Source organism: Daucus carota, chromosome 5, assembly GCF_001625215.2.
Source record: "Daucus carota subsp. sativus chromosome 5, DH1 v3.0, whole genome shotgun sequence".
Lineage (NCBI taxonomy): Eukaryota > Viridiplantae > Streptophyta > Magnoliopsida > Apiales > Apiaceae > Daucus > Daucus carota.
The window spans coordinates 45,785,184-45,801,629 of record NC_030385.2 but is presented as its reverse complement, the minus strand read 5'-3'; the positions used below and the strand labels follow the sequence as shown (position 1 = coordinate 45,801,629).

The window sequence follows — 16,446 nt, the reverse complement described above, 5'->3', positions numbered from 1 at the left end:
AAATGTTGCAGACATGCAAGAGGAGAGAACAACTTCAGCAGCACAAAACATAATTATGTAAAGCTAATTTTTGACTGCTCTAACCACCATATTTGTAATGATGATACCTCTCCACTAATATGGATGATCAAACTTTAAATTACTTAAGCATGCAAATTAACAGCCAAACTACGCTTTAATGGGTATGATCAGGTCCTAAACATCATTCTCAGCCCTTGTCAACGACAAAACAATTGATTGATAATATCATGTAAGATATGTATGCAAGAATTGCCACCAAAATGATTAGCTAGCAAGAAAGTATTTTCGAAATTAACATCTGGATATTATATTAATCTTGTGAAACAGTTTGACTTAGCTTTACAACCACCTTGAGCAATCTAGCAACAATAATCTTAATCTCATCAGGCACTAACAGTTGTGGATGTACCGACTCCATGGCATAATGAGAAATAACATTCATTACTGCAGGCAAATACAAATTCTTGGTATTACTGTTCCATACATTCTGATTCACATACTTGCAAGATTGTTTTAGAACACACTGGCTGCAAACCTGAGGATAAGCGCATGAAAGTTGAGATCAACTGGAAATGACTATAAAATTTGGAATATCCTGTACAGCAGAGATAAAGAGAATTGCCAAAATGGATTTAGGAAATGATTGTGTTGAATGAATAACTAACTGTATTTTCCTGTATCTTGAAGAAAGTGCGCAATCTCTTGGCAGAAAAGACAGCCTTCCTTGAGAGGGACGGACAACCAAAGAGGGCAACCCTTTTCAACTCACTGCCTGATAACCATCTGAAAGAGCTATACTTTAAGTTCATAAAACATGGAAGTTGACATAACACGAGTACAATAAAAACATTTAACAAGCAGAGTTGCCATTATAAATCATCAAGCACGGTACATAAAAAGATGAAACAACTTAAGCATATGAGCATGACTGCTGAACTGCACTGTGATTCTGGTCAATTTTATACGAGAAAGTTAAATAACTTAAACCGTTCTAGTCTGAGCTATGTATCTTATATCTACTGCCCCTAACCCACCCCAAACGGGGCGGAACCTACCCCTGTAAAACCGGAAATGGGGCAGTGGTTGGGGATTAAAAAAAACCCAAGTATTGAATTTTAAGGTGTCCCGGCCAATCAGAACTTTATATGTTACATGTATCACATACTAACCTGTGATCATATCATTTCATGTCTTAAGGCCAAATTTTCAAGTTTGTGATTTATAAATGTTGTTCTGCTTTCATGGCAGTGAATTTTTAGATGTACTTGATTGCAAAGTGTCATAGATACAAAAAAACATGTTGACAATTTTCCAACTTCTTTAAAATATTCACAGGTACATCTTTGGATGCCATTGCATTCATTGTGTTAAAGCATGTGACCTGTACCTTCTAACACTTGTTGCTGTCAGGTTGCTTCATAATTTACTGAAGGATCATACAGTGTTACTAGTCTTGAAAAAAAACATTTTAAAGAGATTAACATGTTAGTTTGATAGAGGACCAACTGCTGTATAAACATATACATTTGAAACATCCTTCCAGTTTTTCTCAGAAACACCAAGCAAGTTCTGATGATAGATACAATATGTACCTTTTATATGTGTGCTTTCCAAACAGGTATAAATGTGCTAGAAATCAAGAAAATAAAACATCTTGTCCAAATCATGCAACATACTACATTGAAGCGTTGACATAAAGACTACTGTTTATTGGGGGCAATTTCTGCGAGACTCTTTGTGTGTGTGTGTGTGTGTGTGTGTGTGTGTGTATTAAGTATAGCTTAGCAGATATTAAACTCTGTCACATTACTTCATATTGTCACTACCTGAATCTCTATACTATCATTCCTATATTTGGGTAGAGTTTGACCTGAATTTTAGTTTTGCTGGTTATCCTCTTTCAGCTCACTATATACTCATCAAACAAATTCAGCCATTTTTTTAAGAAACAAAATTTGCTACTTACACATATTCGGCTTCTTCTATTTAAGAGCATCTCTACATTTTTGCATTCTCTCAAAGCCTTACCAAATCTAATACACATCGTGCTATTCGGAATTCATTAGTTAGAGTCATAATATGCACATTAATTTTTCTCTCCTATCAAGTGACAAAAAGCTAATGAGTTAGCCTATCAATAGCTAGTCCCGGTAACTATCTAAAGGGTCATCTTCATCGGTTTGTAAATAAGGGTTGCATCAATTTAGAGTCAACAACATAATAGTAGATATCCTGTACCAAGCTGATAGTGAACAAGGATGTGGGTCATACAAACGATATATTAAGGTTATTCCCTAGAAAAAAATCGTCCGAGTTCTTCAAGTTTACCGTACAACATTTGCATTTGCAGAGTTACTAATACAACACAACATACTATACAAATCATAGACCCGTCCAAATATCAAAACAGTCTGTCACATTAAGTCTGTTAAATTCAAAACAAATGCATATTCACTAATCACACCTCTCTCTAGGTGAGCACTTCCATCCTCTCAAAATAACCTCCACATACATCTTATTACTAATCCTTCGATAAATACCACTACTACGTTAAATTTTCTCAATAGTTCCATTAAAATTTCCCTAAAACAAATGCATTTAAAGCTAGCAATAAAGTGCATACTTATAACTTAAAATAACAAATACTCTCTCGTGAAAATATTAATATAGGTCGTTTGGCTATAGGTATAATCATTATTTTTTTTAAAAATAATTTTGAATTATAATATTAATCATATATTTTTAAAAAAATAATTAAAATTAATGGTTTTAACTAAGGGGTCAAGAACTTGAAAGTGTGCATCAAGAAATCAAACAACTTATATTTCAAGAAGCGTCAAGAAATCAAGCAACCTATATTTCAAGACGGAGGAAGTAGTTGCAAAATCAAAACAAATAAGTCCGCATACTTGGCAATTTCTTGATTTTTGCAGCCAAACTTCTCCGTGGCATGCCTAAGAAAATTACGCCCATACACATTCCCTAAACAGGCTGCATCAAACACTTGATTCTGAAACACACTCGAATCACTTTCGAAATATCCCTGTTCATACAAGTACCTAGAAAACTCAATCATACTCGGGGAAAGCTCTTTGTAGACACCTCTCTCATCTCTCATCAATCTTTTCCTAAACCCACTTTCAGTTCTGTCTGAAAAGAGTTGGGATAGTTTCTTTTTTGGTTCATCTATGTGGCCTGAATCAAGAGTGTTGATAGATTGAGAGATAGTTCTGTTGTGTGTAAGAAAGGGTTTGGTTATGGAGTTGTGACAGTGTACGAGGTTGTTGAGTTGCAGAGAACGGGGAGGTTTGGTAAGAAACATGGATTCGGAACTGTGGAGGGATGGTTTTGTAGGGGGTTTGGGAGATATGTTGGGGTTTTATGTTTTTGGGTCGGGTTTGTACCCGTTTCGGGTGCCATCGGGTCAGGAACAAATCGATTGCCACTTGCAAGGATAATAGATTTTTCAAATAAATTTTAAAAAATATGCAAAAACAATGTTTCAATGACCATTGACTACTGACCAGCAATCTTCCAGAAATCGCTAGGCGTCCCAGGACGGTCGGGGTACCTTTCAGCGATTAATCGGGAAATTGGGGATTAATCGAAGCATTAATCGGACATATATTATTTTTAAATTATTATAATTAAATATAATTTAATAATTTTATCTACTTTTCACTACTAGTAGAGTCAATCTGGTAAACAATATAATATCATATATTAAAAATAACTACTTGACACGTGTAATACAAAATCATTGATTAAATAAATATATACCAATCAGTATCTTATAAATAATGTAAGAAATATTAAATAAAATTAATCATTTTACTTTTTTTATAAGGATATTAAGTTAAGTACAAGTGAATAATTAATTTTTTAGAATATAATCATAATTTTAGATTTTATTTTTAATTTTATTTTTTGTTATTGGCCGCCTGGACCGCCTAGACGAGATGTGGACCGCCTACCACCGATTTTTGTAAAAAACGCCTAATTCACCGCCTAGGATCGAATCAGGGCGTTTCAGTGCCGCCTAGCGCCTAGACACCGCCTAGACGGCCGCCTAGACCGATTTTTAGAACACTGCTGACTAATACTCCCTCAACTCCCTCAGTCCCATCTCAGTCCCATCTAAACAGGTGAAGTGGTAAGACCCGTTAATTTTTAGTATATAAAAAATAGACGGTGGAGTAAAAATAATGTGAAAAGGGAAAGAAAGTGAGAAAGTGGTGAGATCCATTATCTATTTCAAAAAAGTTTTGTAATGTAAAGAAATAAATAAAACATTAAAAAAAAAAGTTCAAATAATTCTCGGCGTGAGCCAGAGCCGAACCCGAGTGTCCCGGGTCAACAGAGGATAAACCCACCACTGGGCTATACAATCATGCTCAATCCCCTTTCTATTTTATTCAGAAAAAATTGAAATAATACATAAATTTTTTTATCGCTCAAATTATGTGCATAAAATCGGGGGGATTATTTTTTTTGAAAACGATGGAACCTATAAAACACACAATCATCCAATCTCCACTTCCACCATCTCCACTTCCACACACCAAACCTTCAAACTCAAACGCCCCTTCCACCATCTCCACTTCATCTCCGTCTCTCCACCACCATGTCTAATTACATCTGGATCCCCTTGCTCCTCTTCCACTCACTCACTCAACTCACTTCAACTCAGTCCGAGTCAACTCTCCGCCTCCCCAGCGACTCAACTCCTGCTTGTCCCGCACTCAATCCCGACCTCAATTACCGTCCGGTCATCGGAATTATCTCTCATCCCGGCGACGGCGCTTCCGGCAGATTAAATAATGATACGAATGCTTCGTATATTGCAGCTTCTTATGTCAAGTTTGTTGAATCAGCTGGCGCTAGAGTCATTCCTTTTATCTTTAACGAGCCTTCTCATATCCTCCAACAAGTACATATCCATACCTTACACCATCACGGACAACCAAATGTGCTGCACTTAAAAAAGTGTAGAACATTTGGTTGTTACGTTCTCACAATTCTCATTTTAACGTCGTTTAAAATGAAAATTGTGAGGACATGTGATTAGTTAAACGAGGATTAAAATGAGAATTAGTGTTCTCACAATTCTCATTTTAACGCGATTTAAAATGAGAATTGTGAGAACATGTGATTAGTTAAATGAGAATTAGTGATTTGTATAGTTTGAATAGGTGATTTTGAAGTAAATTACTAATCATGATTCTAGTAGACTAGTACAAATAACTGATTACAGCTGGTGTTCATGTTAAAATCACCGGTTTCAACTATACAAATCACCAGTTAACATAAAACGCAGAATTGAATTTAATTAAGTTGCAGTGAGTCTTTAGTTAACTGAATAGCTTTCAAGTTTGAAATGATGCTTATGATTTATAATCTGTTGAATTTATGTACACTTCTTAATACCTTATTGTGAATGTTATATAGAAGCAAGTGATGTTTAATATTTATGTTGAATTTTGATTGTGAGATTTTGCCTCATTGTGATGCAGAAATTTGAGCTGGTCAACGGTTTTCTATTTACTGGAGGGTGGTGCAAAGAGGGACTTTATTTTGATGTTGTTGAGGATATATTTAAGGTTTGTTTCGTGAGTGGAGAAGTAATTTTCTTCCAATGATTTTGGAAGAAGCTTTGAAGTGTTGGTATTGTTTATTAATGGCCGAGACCTACACATTTTACCACGACTAACTTTTGATGAATTTTCCGCAGAAAATATTGGAGAAGAATGATGCAGGACATCATTTTCCCCTGCTTTCCATCTGCTTAGGTTTTGAACTTGTATCGATGATTGTCAGCAAGGTTAGCTAGCGTGTCTTTTATGTCCTTTTGTTAGAGTGTAGTTATCTCTCACTCTTGTGAATCTGAATTATCTCTATCACCATTCAACACCACCAAAAGGCAATGGGACATATGAATCGTTGAAAGAATAGTAAACCTTAATGAGGCTTGCGCTTTAGCGTGTTCGCTTGTACTTTTGGCATGAATCCAACTGCATTCTTGAGTTTGTATCATTTAGATAAGGATGCACCACTTCTCTTTCCTGTTTTAATCTTGAAACTCATTACATTTATATTTTATACTAGACTCGCTGCTTATGCCAATGTGCGGCCATCTTATGCCCTTCTTACAGAATAGACTTCTTTTATGCAGTCACAGTCATTCCATACATGTTTTATCTGAACTTAATTGCATAAGTTCTGGAAATCTGTAGCTTTGTATTCTTGTAAATATTTTAATCACATATTTTTGCATTAGGACAGGAACATTCTCGAACCTTTTAGCGCATCAGATCAAGCTTCGAAACTAGAATTTATGCAAAACATAAACATAGAAGGAACAGTATTTCAAAGGTATGTGAATTCTTGTCTACCATGTAATATTTTTTCTTAAGTATTTTCATATTTGCAAGATAACTATCTGGCTGTATCTATATGCATATACTGTGATAAGTGGCTATGTGTTGAAGCTATGACTCAATTTTTTTTGTTTACATGTGTTTGCAGATTTTCTCCAAATTTGCTCAGAAAGCTCAGTACTGATTGTTTAGCAATGCAAAACCATAAGGTGAGTCATGCAAATTCGTAAGTGATTAACTTATCTTATGATCATTTGGCTTTAACCTGGTGGGTGCCCCTATCCCCTTGGTGATTAAGTGGTTGTGGGTTTAAAAATTTAAGCTTAGTAGAGGCATAAGGTGCGAGGATATGAATTTCTGCTACTGAGCACTGACTATTCCAATATTCATATTTTTCTCTGTTTTGAACCTTATCTATGGAACTGAATAAGAAAGAGATATAATCAATATGCTATATTTCATGTTTTTTCTGTAGACTGTATAGTGTCTACTTTCTTTTCATGTTGTGGCTCCTGCCTCCTGAAATGTTATGAAATCACCTATATATTCTTGAGACAGTAAAACCAGAGGTGGCACATGGAAAAAGTATTACGATATGTTTGCAATTTTTGCTGTGGTAAATCTACACAGAGTTTAAATCAAAAGACAGGAGTTAATCACAATTTAATTGCTGTAGTTTAATAATAAAGCAATCTTAATTCAGATCTTTGTGCTAAATAAGTGCCAAGTGTTATGCAGAACTCGACCACTGTGTTCAATTAGTAGAATCAAGTGCATAAAATTCTCACCAAAAGCATTGATTCTGTCTCTCAGTGTTATACTTCTTTATTTTTAATCTTGCAATAACCTCAGTTTATATATGGTGCTATCCATAATGGAAAGGAACATTTACCTATTTTATAACCACCCATCTTAGCAACGTTAAATTAGCATGTTAATGATTTGTGTGGGCTTATTCTCAAATCTCAACATTTTTTGATTGAAAGAGTTTGCAAGGTGAGGATGTTTCCATTATATAATTTTAAAATTCTTTCATATAATATTCCTTATTTATATGTTTTGTGTGGTTATCTGCCTTAAATTGTATTGAATGAAGTGTCTTGTAGAGCTGTAGTCCATAAAATAGTTTCTAGATAAAAATTATATTTTTAAGATCATGTTCCTCTAATTTCCGGAGATTGTATCTTAGGTCAGTTCAGCTGCCTTGACTAAATGGCAGTGCTTTTTTATATTTTCTGTATATGGATTCATGAGCAACGTTTGTAGCCATAGATAACTTTTTTGTTATTATAGTTTCTGTTTCGACATATTTGCATTTTTATATGACTTATCTAACAATCATAAATTCTATTATAGTATGGCATATTTTCTGTTTCGACATATTTGCATTTTTTTGACAATATATGACTTATCTAACAATCATAAATTCTATTACAGTATGGCATATCACCAGAAAAGTTTCAAGGCAATGCAGATCTACATAGTTTCTTCGAGATACTCACAACTACTGCTGATGAAAATGATAAGGTGCTTGGAGTAGCTTCTGTCCTTACATTACTCTTCATGTGAAATCCTATGTAGTTATACTTTATATATGTATGCCTAGAATTCTAGAAAGCTCATATAGATTCGCTGAAGTCAGGTTTATGTCTCAACAGTGCAAGCACGCAAATATCCTGTGACTGCTCCACAGTGGCACCCCGAGGTATCGTCCATATATTTTTCTCAAGTAATGTAGTTATTTGTTTATATTCAAGGCCACACAATAGCTTAGGTGAAGATTTGTTTTCTTATTAGTAACTAATTACGAGGTAGAATATTTAGCCATGACGACCACTTCTGTTAGGAGTGAGATTATAGCTTTTCATAAATTTTAAAGTTCTTTATATACTGTGCAAATTATTTTGAATGAGATTTAATGATGTGGGATATGGGACAAAGGTCGAAACTGTGATAAAACTTATCTCCACCGATACGGAAGAAACACAACTAGATCTCAACAAATATTTTATATTAGTCCAAGTATTGGGCTTCCAGAGCCTTCTATATTGCTTCTGAGCAGTTTCTTTGGGCTTCTTGACCTGCTGTCCCCAATAGATAATTTATTTCTATTTATTTGTTAATTCTTCACGTTATATGTGTGATTTATCAGATAATGTGCTCCTCATCTTGTGGAATTGCAGAAAAATGCTTTTGAATGGGCCTCAGAAATGATTCCACACTCGGAAGATGCCGTTCAAGTTACTCAAAATGTTGCAAATTATTTTGTGAGGTAGGTGGTCCTCTCTTGAACATAGATGCATTAACCATGATAGATTGGTTTTACATTAATATGTTCCGGCCTTGGCATGCAGAAGAAATGCATTGACTGAGAATTGTATTTTCCATTTTTTATTTCCAACATGTTACATCCATATGATTATATATAGTGTTTGTAAGCGATGATTTGACAGGCTTTACATTTCTTTCACTGACATAGTATTGTTAATCTTTTGCATATAGTCTTATGAGGCCATTAGGTCTGCACTCCCCTAGACTCTTAAAACTTTTCAAATCATGATTGTGTTGCCCTGCCTCCTTTGCGTTATAAACGTATTTTTTCTTGTTCATCAATTGCAGTGAGGCGAGGAAGTCATCGAATAGGCCTCCTGCTCAGACAGTTCTTGACAACCTTATATACAATTACAGTCCAACTTTCTGCGGGGCAGCTGGGTAAGTATTTAGTATAAGTTTCTCGACTTGTTTTCTTTTATAAATATCTAAAAGTGATTGAGGCAACCAAATTGGTGGCTGTTTACCTATATCTACTGCAGGAAAGGATATGACGAGGTATACATATTCACCTAGCTCTCGATCCTGGTTATGTCTACTGAAGCATAGCGTACAGTGTACTGTTATATTATATACAACAAACAAATTCTCTCAATACAAGATCATATCTTATCTTTTCCACTTGTTTGCGGAGATGGCTAGTCTGTATACTAAAGTTATTTGCCAGAAACTCTGCATCTGTATGTGATTCTTTTCACTCTATTGAAGATAGAATCATTATTTTACGTATTTTGTTTGAATGAATTAGATAACAAGAATCTCAAAAAATGTTTAAGAAATATATAACAACCGTTACAAATGTTTAAGAAATGTTTTTATCTTGATGATATTTAGACAATTTTCCTCACATTTTTCTATGATGAACTGGATTCTTATTCAGTTTAGCTATATATTGCTTCTAATCTTATCAGAGCATCTCCAAGAGGCTCTTTATTTAGGCTCCTAACTTGAGATTTGAAGAGGGAGAAGAAAAATGGTGCTCCAAGAGACTCTTAAGTGGCTCTTAAATCTTAAGAGCATCTCCAATGGTGCTCTTAAGTCACTCTTCAAAATATAATATAATATTTGGCTCCTAGTGAGTTAAGACGTTGAAAAAGATTTCAACTCCAATGCTCTTCTTTATACTTGCTCCTTATTCATATTTTATTCATATAAAAGAGAGAGAAAAGTAAAAAGAGAGAATTGTTGGGAGTAAAGTTGGAGGGAAACCAATATTATATTCATGAAAAAAAAGTTAAGAGCTCTTACATGCTCTTTAAAAGAGAGGAGAGATGTTAAGCTCTTAATTTTTTAAAGAGCTTCTAAGAGCCCATTGGAGCTCTAATTCTTGCATTGCTCTTTAAATTTGAAGTTAAGAGCTCATTTAGAGAGCCCCTTGGAGATGCTCTAAGAGCCTCTTGTTTCTCTCTCATCTCTCCTCAAAGTTAAGAGCCACCACATGGCTCCTAACTTACTTTTTTACAATAAAAAAATCTTTCCCTCCAATTCATCTCCATCTTTCACTCTCTTTTGTTGTAGTGGAGCCCAATATATGAATAAAATATTAAATAGAGAAGAGATGTAGAGAGTATTGTTGGAGTTTACACTCTTAACTTTGTTCTAAATTGCTAAGAGCCACATTTTTTATATTATATTTAAGAGCCAACAAGGAGGCTGTTGGAGATGCTCTCATACTTTAAACTTTGTTATTTAACACCACTTATTTTATGAGTACCATCTTACATCGAATTTTATGATTTTTTTACATGGGTCCACTTATTTACCACCTCAACTTTTATATCAACCGATAATATTAAAATTGTTGAGCATCTCCATTTCAGTAATAATAATATTCCTCTCAATCATCAGCAATTTGTTTTGCTTTTAGTTAGATATATTGAAATTTTGTAAATTTGCACTGAAATTCATATATATTATGTATTTAAAAATCACAAAACTATATCTATAAAAATATATATATTCTTTTTCTAAAATATAATTGTCAGTTATCAAAACTTACAAAAAATAATTTATAATTTTAATAAAATTTAAATTGATTTAGCCGTAAAATATCAAAAATGAACTTGTAATTTAAGAAGTACGTTGATGATATAATTAATAATTAAGTGTACTGCCCCCACACGTTTAAGACCAACTTCAAGTAGCTGTAAAATCCAACATTTGCTCGATCACATTTATGATTTAACAAATGACAACCTATGTAAACTCCAAATCTCAGTGTTCCTCGTTTCAAGCACCCGTGTGAACTGGGTTTCTCTAAATTCCCTTTTTACCCCTGCCACTTCTTTCCAGCACCAACACGCCCGATCCATGATCAGCAAACTAACGAAGGAAAATATTAAATCCAGAGCAATATTTTTAGCTTCAGAACATATTCAATTCTTAACCCCTTGCATCTGCATAAATTATATACTTTCAATACAAATCCTTGCATATTGCTTTGGATATAACATTTTTCACTAATGAATTGATGTGTTAATTCAAGAATTATAAAAAACTTATTGCAAAGTTTTTCTGATAAATCAAAATGTTTTAATCAAATCAAAATATATTTAAAAAATCCATAGAATATATTTTAAAAATATATCAAAATTTATTTAATGAATTACTAAGATTTAAGAACCTTTAAAACACTGACCAGACACAATGGTAAATTGGACATAAATCTCTGGCACAACATGCATTAATAACAAAAATCACCGGATTGACTTTGAATGCCGAACTCAAACACATTTCACATTTATAATCCCGATGCATCTCCATCTCACTGTTGGACACTGTTAGCACCCCTTTTTGGTCTTTTCACTACCCCTTTCCTTCCCTGCTTTATATTCCCTCTTCTTGTCTTGCAGAAAATACACACTCAAATCTCTCTGAAACTCAGCTTGTGTGTGTTTCTCAAATGCATGGTTTCAACTGAAGCTTCTTGTTCGTTAAGGTACGTCTTTGACAAGATTCGAACCCTCGGCTCGTGATTTTTATTACTTTTAAAACCCAAGGTTTTAGCCTTCATTAAGTATTCTAAGTTGAAGCTTTAGCTCTCTGTCTGTCTTTAACTTAAGCAGTTTGCTTGTGGTTTATTGTTGTCTGTTGATATAAATCTGTTTAAATTTAAATAGGGTCCTAACATATATTCAATGGCAAAAAATGTCGTACAGTTTAATCCTAAATTTTTTATGTATATATTATTTCATTCTGTAATTTTTGTGTCCAACCCTTTTTTTTTCCTCGTTGGACGTATGCTATTATTATCGTATGTTCTGAACTAGCTGTCTTTGATTTGGGTTTTGGCTAAGTTGTAATGGACAGTTTAATCTGTTTTTATTATGATATAGGAGTAAGAGTGGACCTGCATGCAGGGGATTATTTAGGTTAGATATGTTATTTGCCTCGTTTTAGAATTCGGGTACAGTCGGGTCGGGTCGGATATTCGAATACTTTAAAATGGGCAGATTAGTACTGTGTCACGTGACCTGCAGGCTTGCTGTGAAACTCTTTTGGAGAGTGATTTGAGGCCGTTGGATTGATGTTGCAGGGCAGGCTCAGATTTCTAGGCACAGCTGCCCAGGCCTGTTTTTTTAGAAAATTTTGTCTAGTACCCGGATAAATTATTAAGCGTGTGATTCTCAATTTTCATGAGCTGATCCAGCTGTTGTTTGGGTGATGTGGCAACACGTGTGTTTTCAAGGGCCCCGCAGATTTATTGGAGTTGTTAGTGGTTAATTTATTGCTATTTTAGGTGGCTATGAGGACAGTTAATAGTGAAGTTATTGTCACTCAAGATTTGTGGCCTCAATGGCTCTCTGGAGCCTGGAGGTCTGTCTTGCCTTGCTGAGTGTAATAAAAACATGCTAATAAGTGTATCGAGGGATGTCGGATTGATAACACTGGATTACGCTAACTAGTCGTGTGGCGAGCGAAGGAATTATAATGCAGTTTTTGACGAGTGTATGTTTGGTGTGACGATATTGATAGCTACAATAAGGAATAAGAAAAATGCTGCACTGTAGTTTGGCCAGGTCCAAAAATATTTACTAGGTGTAAGAAAGCTGATGAGTCGCATCAAAAAAGCTAAATTATTTTTCGGTGCAGTTTTGGTAAAAGTTGTGGTTCTGATAACATTTCACTTAGATATCATTTTCCGATACAACTTTAGGTAAAGGTTGTGGTTCTGGTAGTATTTCTCTAAGATTTTCGTAGGATTAAGGACAAATCTATAATCGCCACTAGGCTACTTAATTTGCTATGATCCTTGCATTCATGGCTTGTAACACTAATAAAACAAGACAAAATATTCTACCAGGTTGTATTAAAACAGGGTACCTCTTGGATTGTAGTTGCAACAGTACCCGCCAGCCTTTATTACAAGGGGGTACTAAATTTGGACCAATCTATTGAGCTTTTTATTCTATCAAACATTCTGTAGTTTTCTAGTTCTCCTCAATCTTTCTCTCTGTTATCCTTTAGCCCAATAATTTAAATCTACTTTTTGTAAAAGCATAACAGTAGTTGCAAAAGTAAAGAAGATTCAGTATGTTCACAATCTAAGAGCTATAGTGTACTGCTTTTTACTTTTTGTTGATGCAAGATCATTTTCTTCTTCATTGGTATGAATTCATGATCTTGAAATCAGTCTTTATATTTATCTGTACATGTTTCTGCTGTGTTCGTAAATCTGTGATATTGCTGCTATCATCATTATCTCGTATTTCTGTCTACAGATGGATCCGGTTAATATTGATGTAGTGACCCCGAGTAGGAGTAGGTTATCGCGTACATTTGCCAAGGTTTTGCATATTCGAGCTTTAACAGGGATTTCTCCAGCTGGAGGTCAGAATACTAAGGAACAGATGACTAGTCGGTGTAAGTCATTTGATGAAGATGAGGAGCGTCGGAGAAAAGAAGTCACTGAAGCTTTTCTTGCCAAACTGTTTTCTAGTATTTCATCTATTAAAGCGGCTTATGCTGAGATGCAGTTTGCTCAGTCTCCCTATGATAGTGAAACTATTCAATCTGCTGATGAGATGGTAGTCTCGGAGTTGAAAATTTTATCCGAGATGAAGCAATGTTACTTTACTAAACAGGTTGACGAGTCTTCTCCCGGGACTACACAGTTGTTGGCTGAAATTAAGGAGCTGAAGAGTGTTAATAAAACTTTAAAGATTATGGAGAAGACTTTAGACTCCGAGCATGAGCTGAAACAGTCAGAACTAACCTTAGCTAGAGAAAAGTTAAAAGAGGTCAAAAGAGAGAACAAGTTAATGGAGAAGAGATTGAATTCTAGTGGACCTTTGTCGCCTCCAAATAACCTTCAAATTTCAATCATAAGTACCAGCCATTTCATTACGATACTTCGGCAGACTGTTAAAGCTATCAGGAGTTTTGTAAAGTTGATGATCAATGAGATGGAATCTGCTGGTTGGGATCTAGATGCAGCTGCCAATTCAATTGAACCAGGGGTTGTGTACTCAAGTGACGTGCACAAGAGTTTTGCATTTGAGTCATTTGTTTGCAAAGAGCTCTTTGCTGGTTTTAATTACGCTTACTTCTCTCTTTCAAAAGAATCTGTGTCCGAGAAGAAAAGACAACGGCAGTTCTTTGACAGATTTGTTGTGATGAAATCTCAGAAGCCAAAGGAGTATCTGGCCTGGAAGCCTAATTCTACATTTGCAAAATTTTGCCGCACCAAGTACATGAGACTAGTTCATCCCAAAATGGAAGCATCTCTATTCGGCAACTTGAGCCAAAGAAAACTATTGACATCCGGTGGTTTCCCAGAGACAGAGTTCTTTTCTCTGTTTTCCGAGATGGCGAAGAAGGTGTGGTTACTTCATTGCCTGGCCTTTTCTTTTGAGCCAGAGGCCTCAATCTTTCGAGTTGACAAAAATTGTAGATTTTCTGAAGTTTGCATGGAATGTGTAAATGAAGAAGCCTTCTTGTCCGCTGCTGGCACAGCGAATGCTGATCCTCGAGTGGCTTTCACAGTGGTTCCTGGGTTCAAGATTGGTAAAACAGTAATACAGTGTCAGGTATATCTCGCTTGATCTTCAACTCAGATTAGATCATTAGTTAGGGATGGGATCATCTTTTAAATCTGGATCCCCGCTATATAGTCTACTTTAAATTAGCTTTCGTTGATATATTTGTAGTCATGGCTCTCTCTACTGGTTCTGATGGGTAGTAGGGACATTTCATCGCTTAAGACGGTGCCCCTACTATATTCCCAGTTTTGTTAATACTCAATCAGAATATGGTAGAGCCATGTTTATGTTGTATATTATCTCAATTATATTAAATGGCAACTGTTTATTTGATTATGCCAGTATACAGAAAATAGGTTGTTTTCGTAACATATTAGTACATTCTATTTCTATGCCCCTATAGAGAAACATACTTTCATGGTTATTGTGGTAGCTTCGTATACAACATTTCTAGTCGCGGAACCAGGATTTTAAATGATCCCGGACTGAACTAGTACTAGAGTTCTTATTATTACAATGACGGATATCGTCAGTGATTAGTAATAAACGAATAATAATGGTACGACAGGCTATCATGCCCCCGGCCCTGCTGATGCAGCGACACAGAAAGAGTTGAATGTTGGTCTAAAATCTCGAAAAGCGGCTCAATGGTTATGTGCTGCCATTGCTGGCCACTTCTTGATTCATTGAATGTGGTTGGGTATGGAAGAAACAATTGATCAGCTGAATGAAAGGGATCTTAGATTTGAAATCTTTAATGATATATATATTTCAGGGGACACAGATCAGTTCAAAGCATGGACTAATATTTTAGTTTCTTGTTTTTTTGTTCTTTTTACTGCTATATAAATTGAAGCATGTGTATTATGTCATTGAACGAATTTAAGATGTTGTGGGAAAGGAAGAAATGTGCATAGACAAAAGCACAACTGCACAGAAGAGCAGAGGGATGGAAAAAATATTAGCATCTGTGACATGTGCTGTGTACGACAAAGCTTTAATATGATCTATTTACAAACACAACGGAGATTTGATTTAACTTCTTTATTGTTTATAATTTAAAATTATTTTTAAGTGAAACATAATTTAAAATTATTTTTAAGTGAAAAATAATTTTAATTAATGTGTTTAGATAATTTTTTAAATATTTACAAATTGTCTAGTATAAAATTTATTAATATAATAATAAATATTATAATTTATTTTTTTAAATGAGTATTTATATTTTATAAAATCAAATTTAAAAATAAAAATAAGTTAGTAAAAAAGTTGATATTTTTAACTCTAAGATTTTGTCTTATAAGTAAGTTGATTTAAATTTTTTTCGCAAATGATAGTAAACTGATCGAGAAATTAAGCTTTTAAAGCCACCTAAACATCTATCGTTTACTAGGATTTTCCCCGGCTTGTAAATTACTCTCTCTCTGTTTCATAATACATGTCCACTTTTGAACAAATCACACATATTAAGAAAACTAACTTTTGTAAAAAAACCTTCATTTATTATTGTATTTATTGCATTGACCAAGTATAATACTCATTCCATCCCAAATTAGATGACCCTTTTGAGGAAAAATTTTATCTCAAAATAGTTGAGCCTCTCTCTTTTCAATGCACATTTAGCAACATTCTTCCACTTTTGCCCTTTCTTATTTATCATTTTCAATGTACAATCTAGCTAATACTATAGAAAGTCAACACAACAAATATGGGTGAAGATGGAAAAAAGAACAATC

The 16,446-nt window shown here is 34.6% G+C and overlaps 3 protein-coding genes across 7 annotated transcripts; 2 read left to right on the top strand and 1 right to left on the bottom strand.

Moving 5' to 3' along the window:
• Nucleotides 1-91: 91 nt before the first annotated feature.
• LOC108220872 (uncharacterized) lies at nt 92-3,435 on the bottom strand. 2 transcript variants are annotated; one of them, XM_064094380.1, is made up of 3 exons: nt 2,931-3,435; nt 687-813; nt 92-556 (listed from the first exon to the last, which is right to left on the bottom strand). In XM_064094380.1, the coding sequence occupies exons 1-3, from the start codon at nt 3,341-3,343 to the stop codon at nt 332-334; spliced, it is 765 nt and encodes a 254-aa protein (XP_063950450.1). In that variant the 5' UTR covers nt 3,344-3,435; the 3' UTR covers nt 92-331. The 2 variants fall into 2 exon arrangements, with proteins under 2 accessions (XP_063950450.1, XP_017250241.1); XM_017394752.2 differs by having other exon boundaries at nt 687-804; nt 2,931-3,426.
• A 1,053-nt stretch (nt 3,436-4,488) lies between these two features.
• On the top strand, nt 4,489-9,408 carry LOC108220262 (gamma-glutamyl hydrolase 2). The gene is made up of 10 exons (XM_017393980.2): nt 4,489-4,951; nt 5,535-5,621; nt 5,753-5,842; nt 6,299-6,393; nt 6,547-6,607; nt 7,836-7,925; nt 8,041-8,103; nt 8,582-8,670; nt 9,018-9,110; nt 9,212-9,408. Exons 1-10 carry the CDS (start codon nt 4,646-4,648, stop codon nt 9,243-9,245), a joined length of 1,008 nt encoding a protein of 335 aa, XP_017249469.1. The 5' UTR covers nt 4,489-4,645; the 3' UTR covers nt 9,246-9,408.
• A 2,099-nt stretch (nt 9,409-11,507) lies between these two features.
• Nucleotides 11,508-15,046, top strand: LOC108220045 (protein GRAVITROPIC IN THE LIGHT 1). Of its 4 annotated transcripts, none has more exons than XM_017393685.2 (2): nt 11,508-11,667; nt 13,451-15,046. In XM_017393685.2, exon 2 carries the CDS (start codon nt 13,451-13,453, stop codon nt 14,771-14,773), a length of 1,323 nt encoding a protein of 440 aa, XP_017249174.1. In that variant the 5' UTR covers nt 11,508-11,667; the 3' UTR covers nt 14,774-15,046. The 4 variants fall into 4 exon arrangements, with proteins under 4 accessions (XP_017249174.1, XP_063950350.1, XP_063950351.1 ...); XM_064094280.1 differs by lacking the exon at nt 11,508-11,667 and adding an exon at nt 12,011-13,260; XM_064094281.1 differs by lacking the exon at nt 11,508-11,667 and adding an exon at nt 12,011-13,287.
• The last annotated feature ends 1,400 nt before the right edge of the window (nt 15,047-16,446 follow it).

What these genes read in the sequence shown, in the direction of transcription:
- LOC108220045 (XM_017393685.2), top strand. Translation starts at nt 13,451, where the DNA reads ATGGATCCGGTTAATATTGATGTAGTGACCCCGAGTAGGAGTAGGTTA.
- LOC108220262 (XM_017393980.2), top strand. Translation starts at nt 4,646, where the DNA reads ATGTCTAATTACATCTGGATCCCCTTGCTCCTCTTCCACTCACTCACT. An exon ending in TTGTTGAGGATATATTTAAG is followed by an intron (nt 5,622 to 5,752) that starts GTTTGTTTCGTG and finishes AATTTTCCGCAG; the next exon opens with AAAATATTGGAGAAGAATGA. An exon ending in GTTGCAAATTATTTTGTGAG is followed by an intron (nt 8,671 to 9,017) that starts GTAGGTGGTCCT and finishes CATCAATTGCAG; the next exon opens with TGAGGCGAGGAAGTCATCGA.
- LOC108220872 (XM_064094380.1), bottom strand. Translation starts at nt 3,343, where the DNA reads ATGTTTCTTACCAAACCTCCCCGTTCTCTGCAACTCAACAACCTCGTA. An exon ending in AAAAATCAAGAAATTGCCAA is followed by an intron (nt 814 to 2,930) that starts GTATGCGGACTT and finishes CTTAAAGTATAG; the next exon opens with CTCTTTCAGATGGTTATCAG. An exon ending in TCAAGATACAGGAAAATACA is followed by an intron (nt 557 to 686) that starts GTTAGTTATTCA and finishes GCTTATCCTCAG; the next exon opens with GTTTGCAGCCAGTGTGTTCT.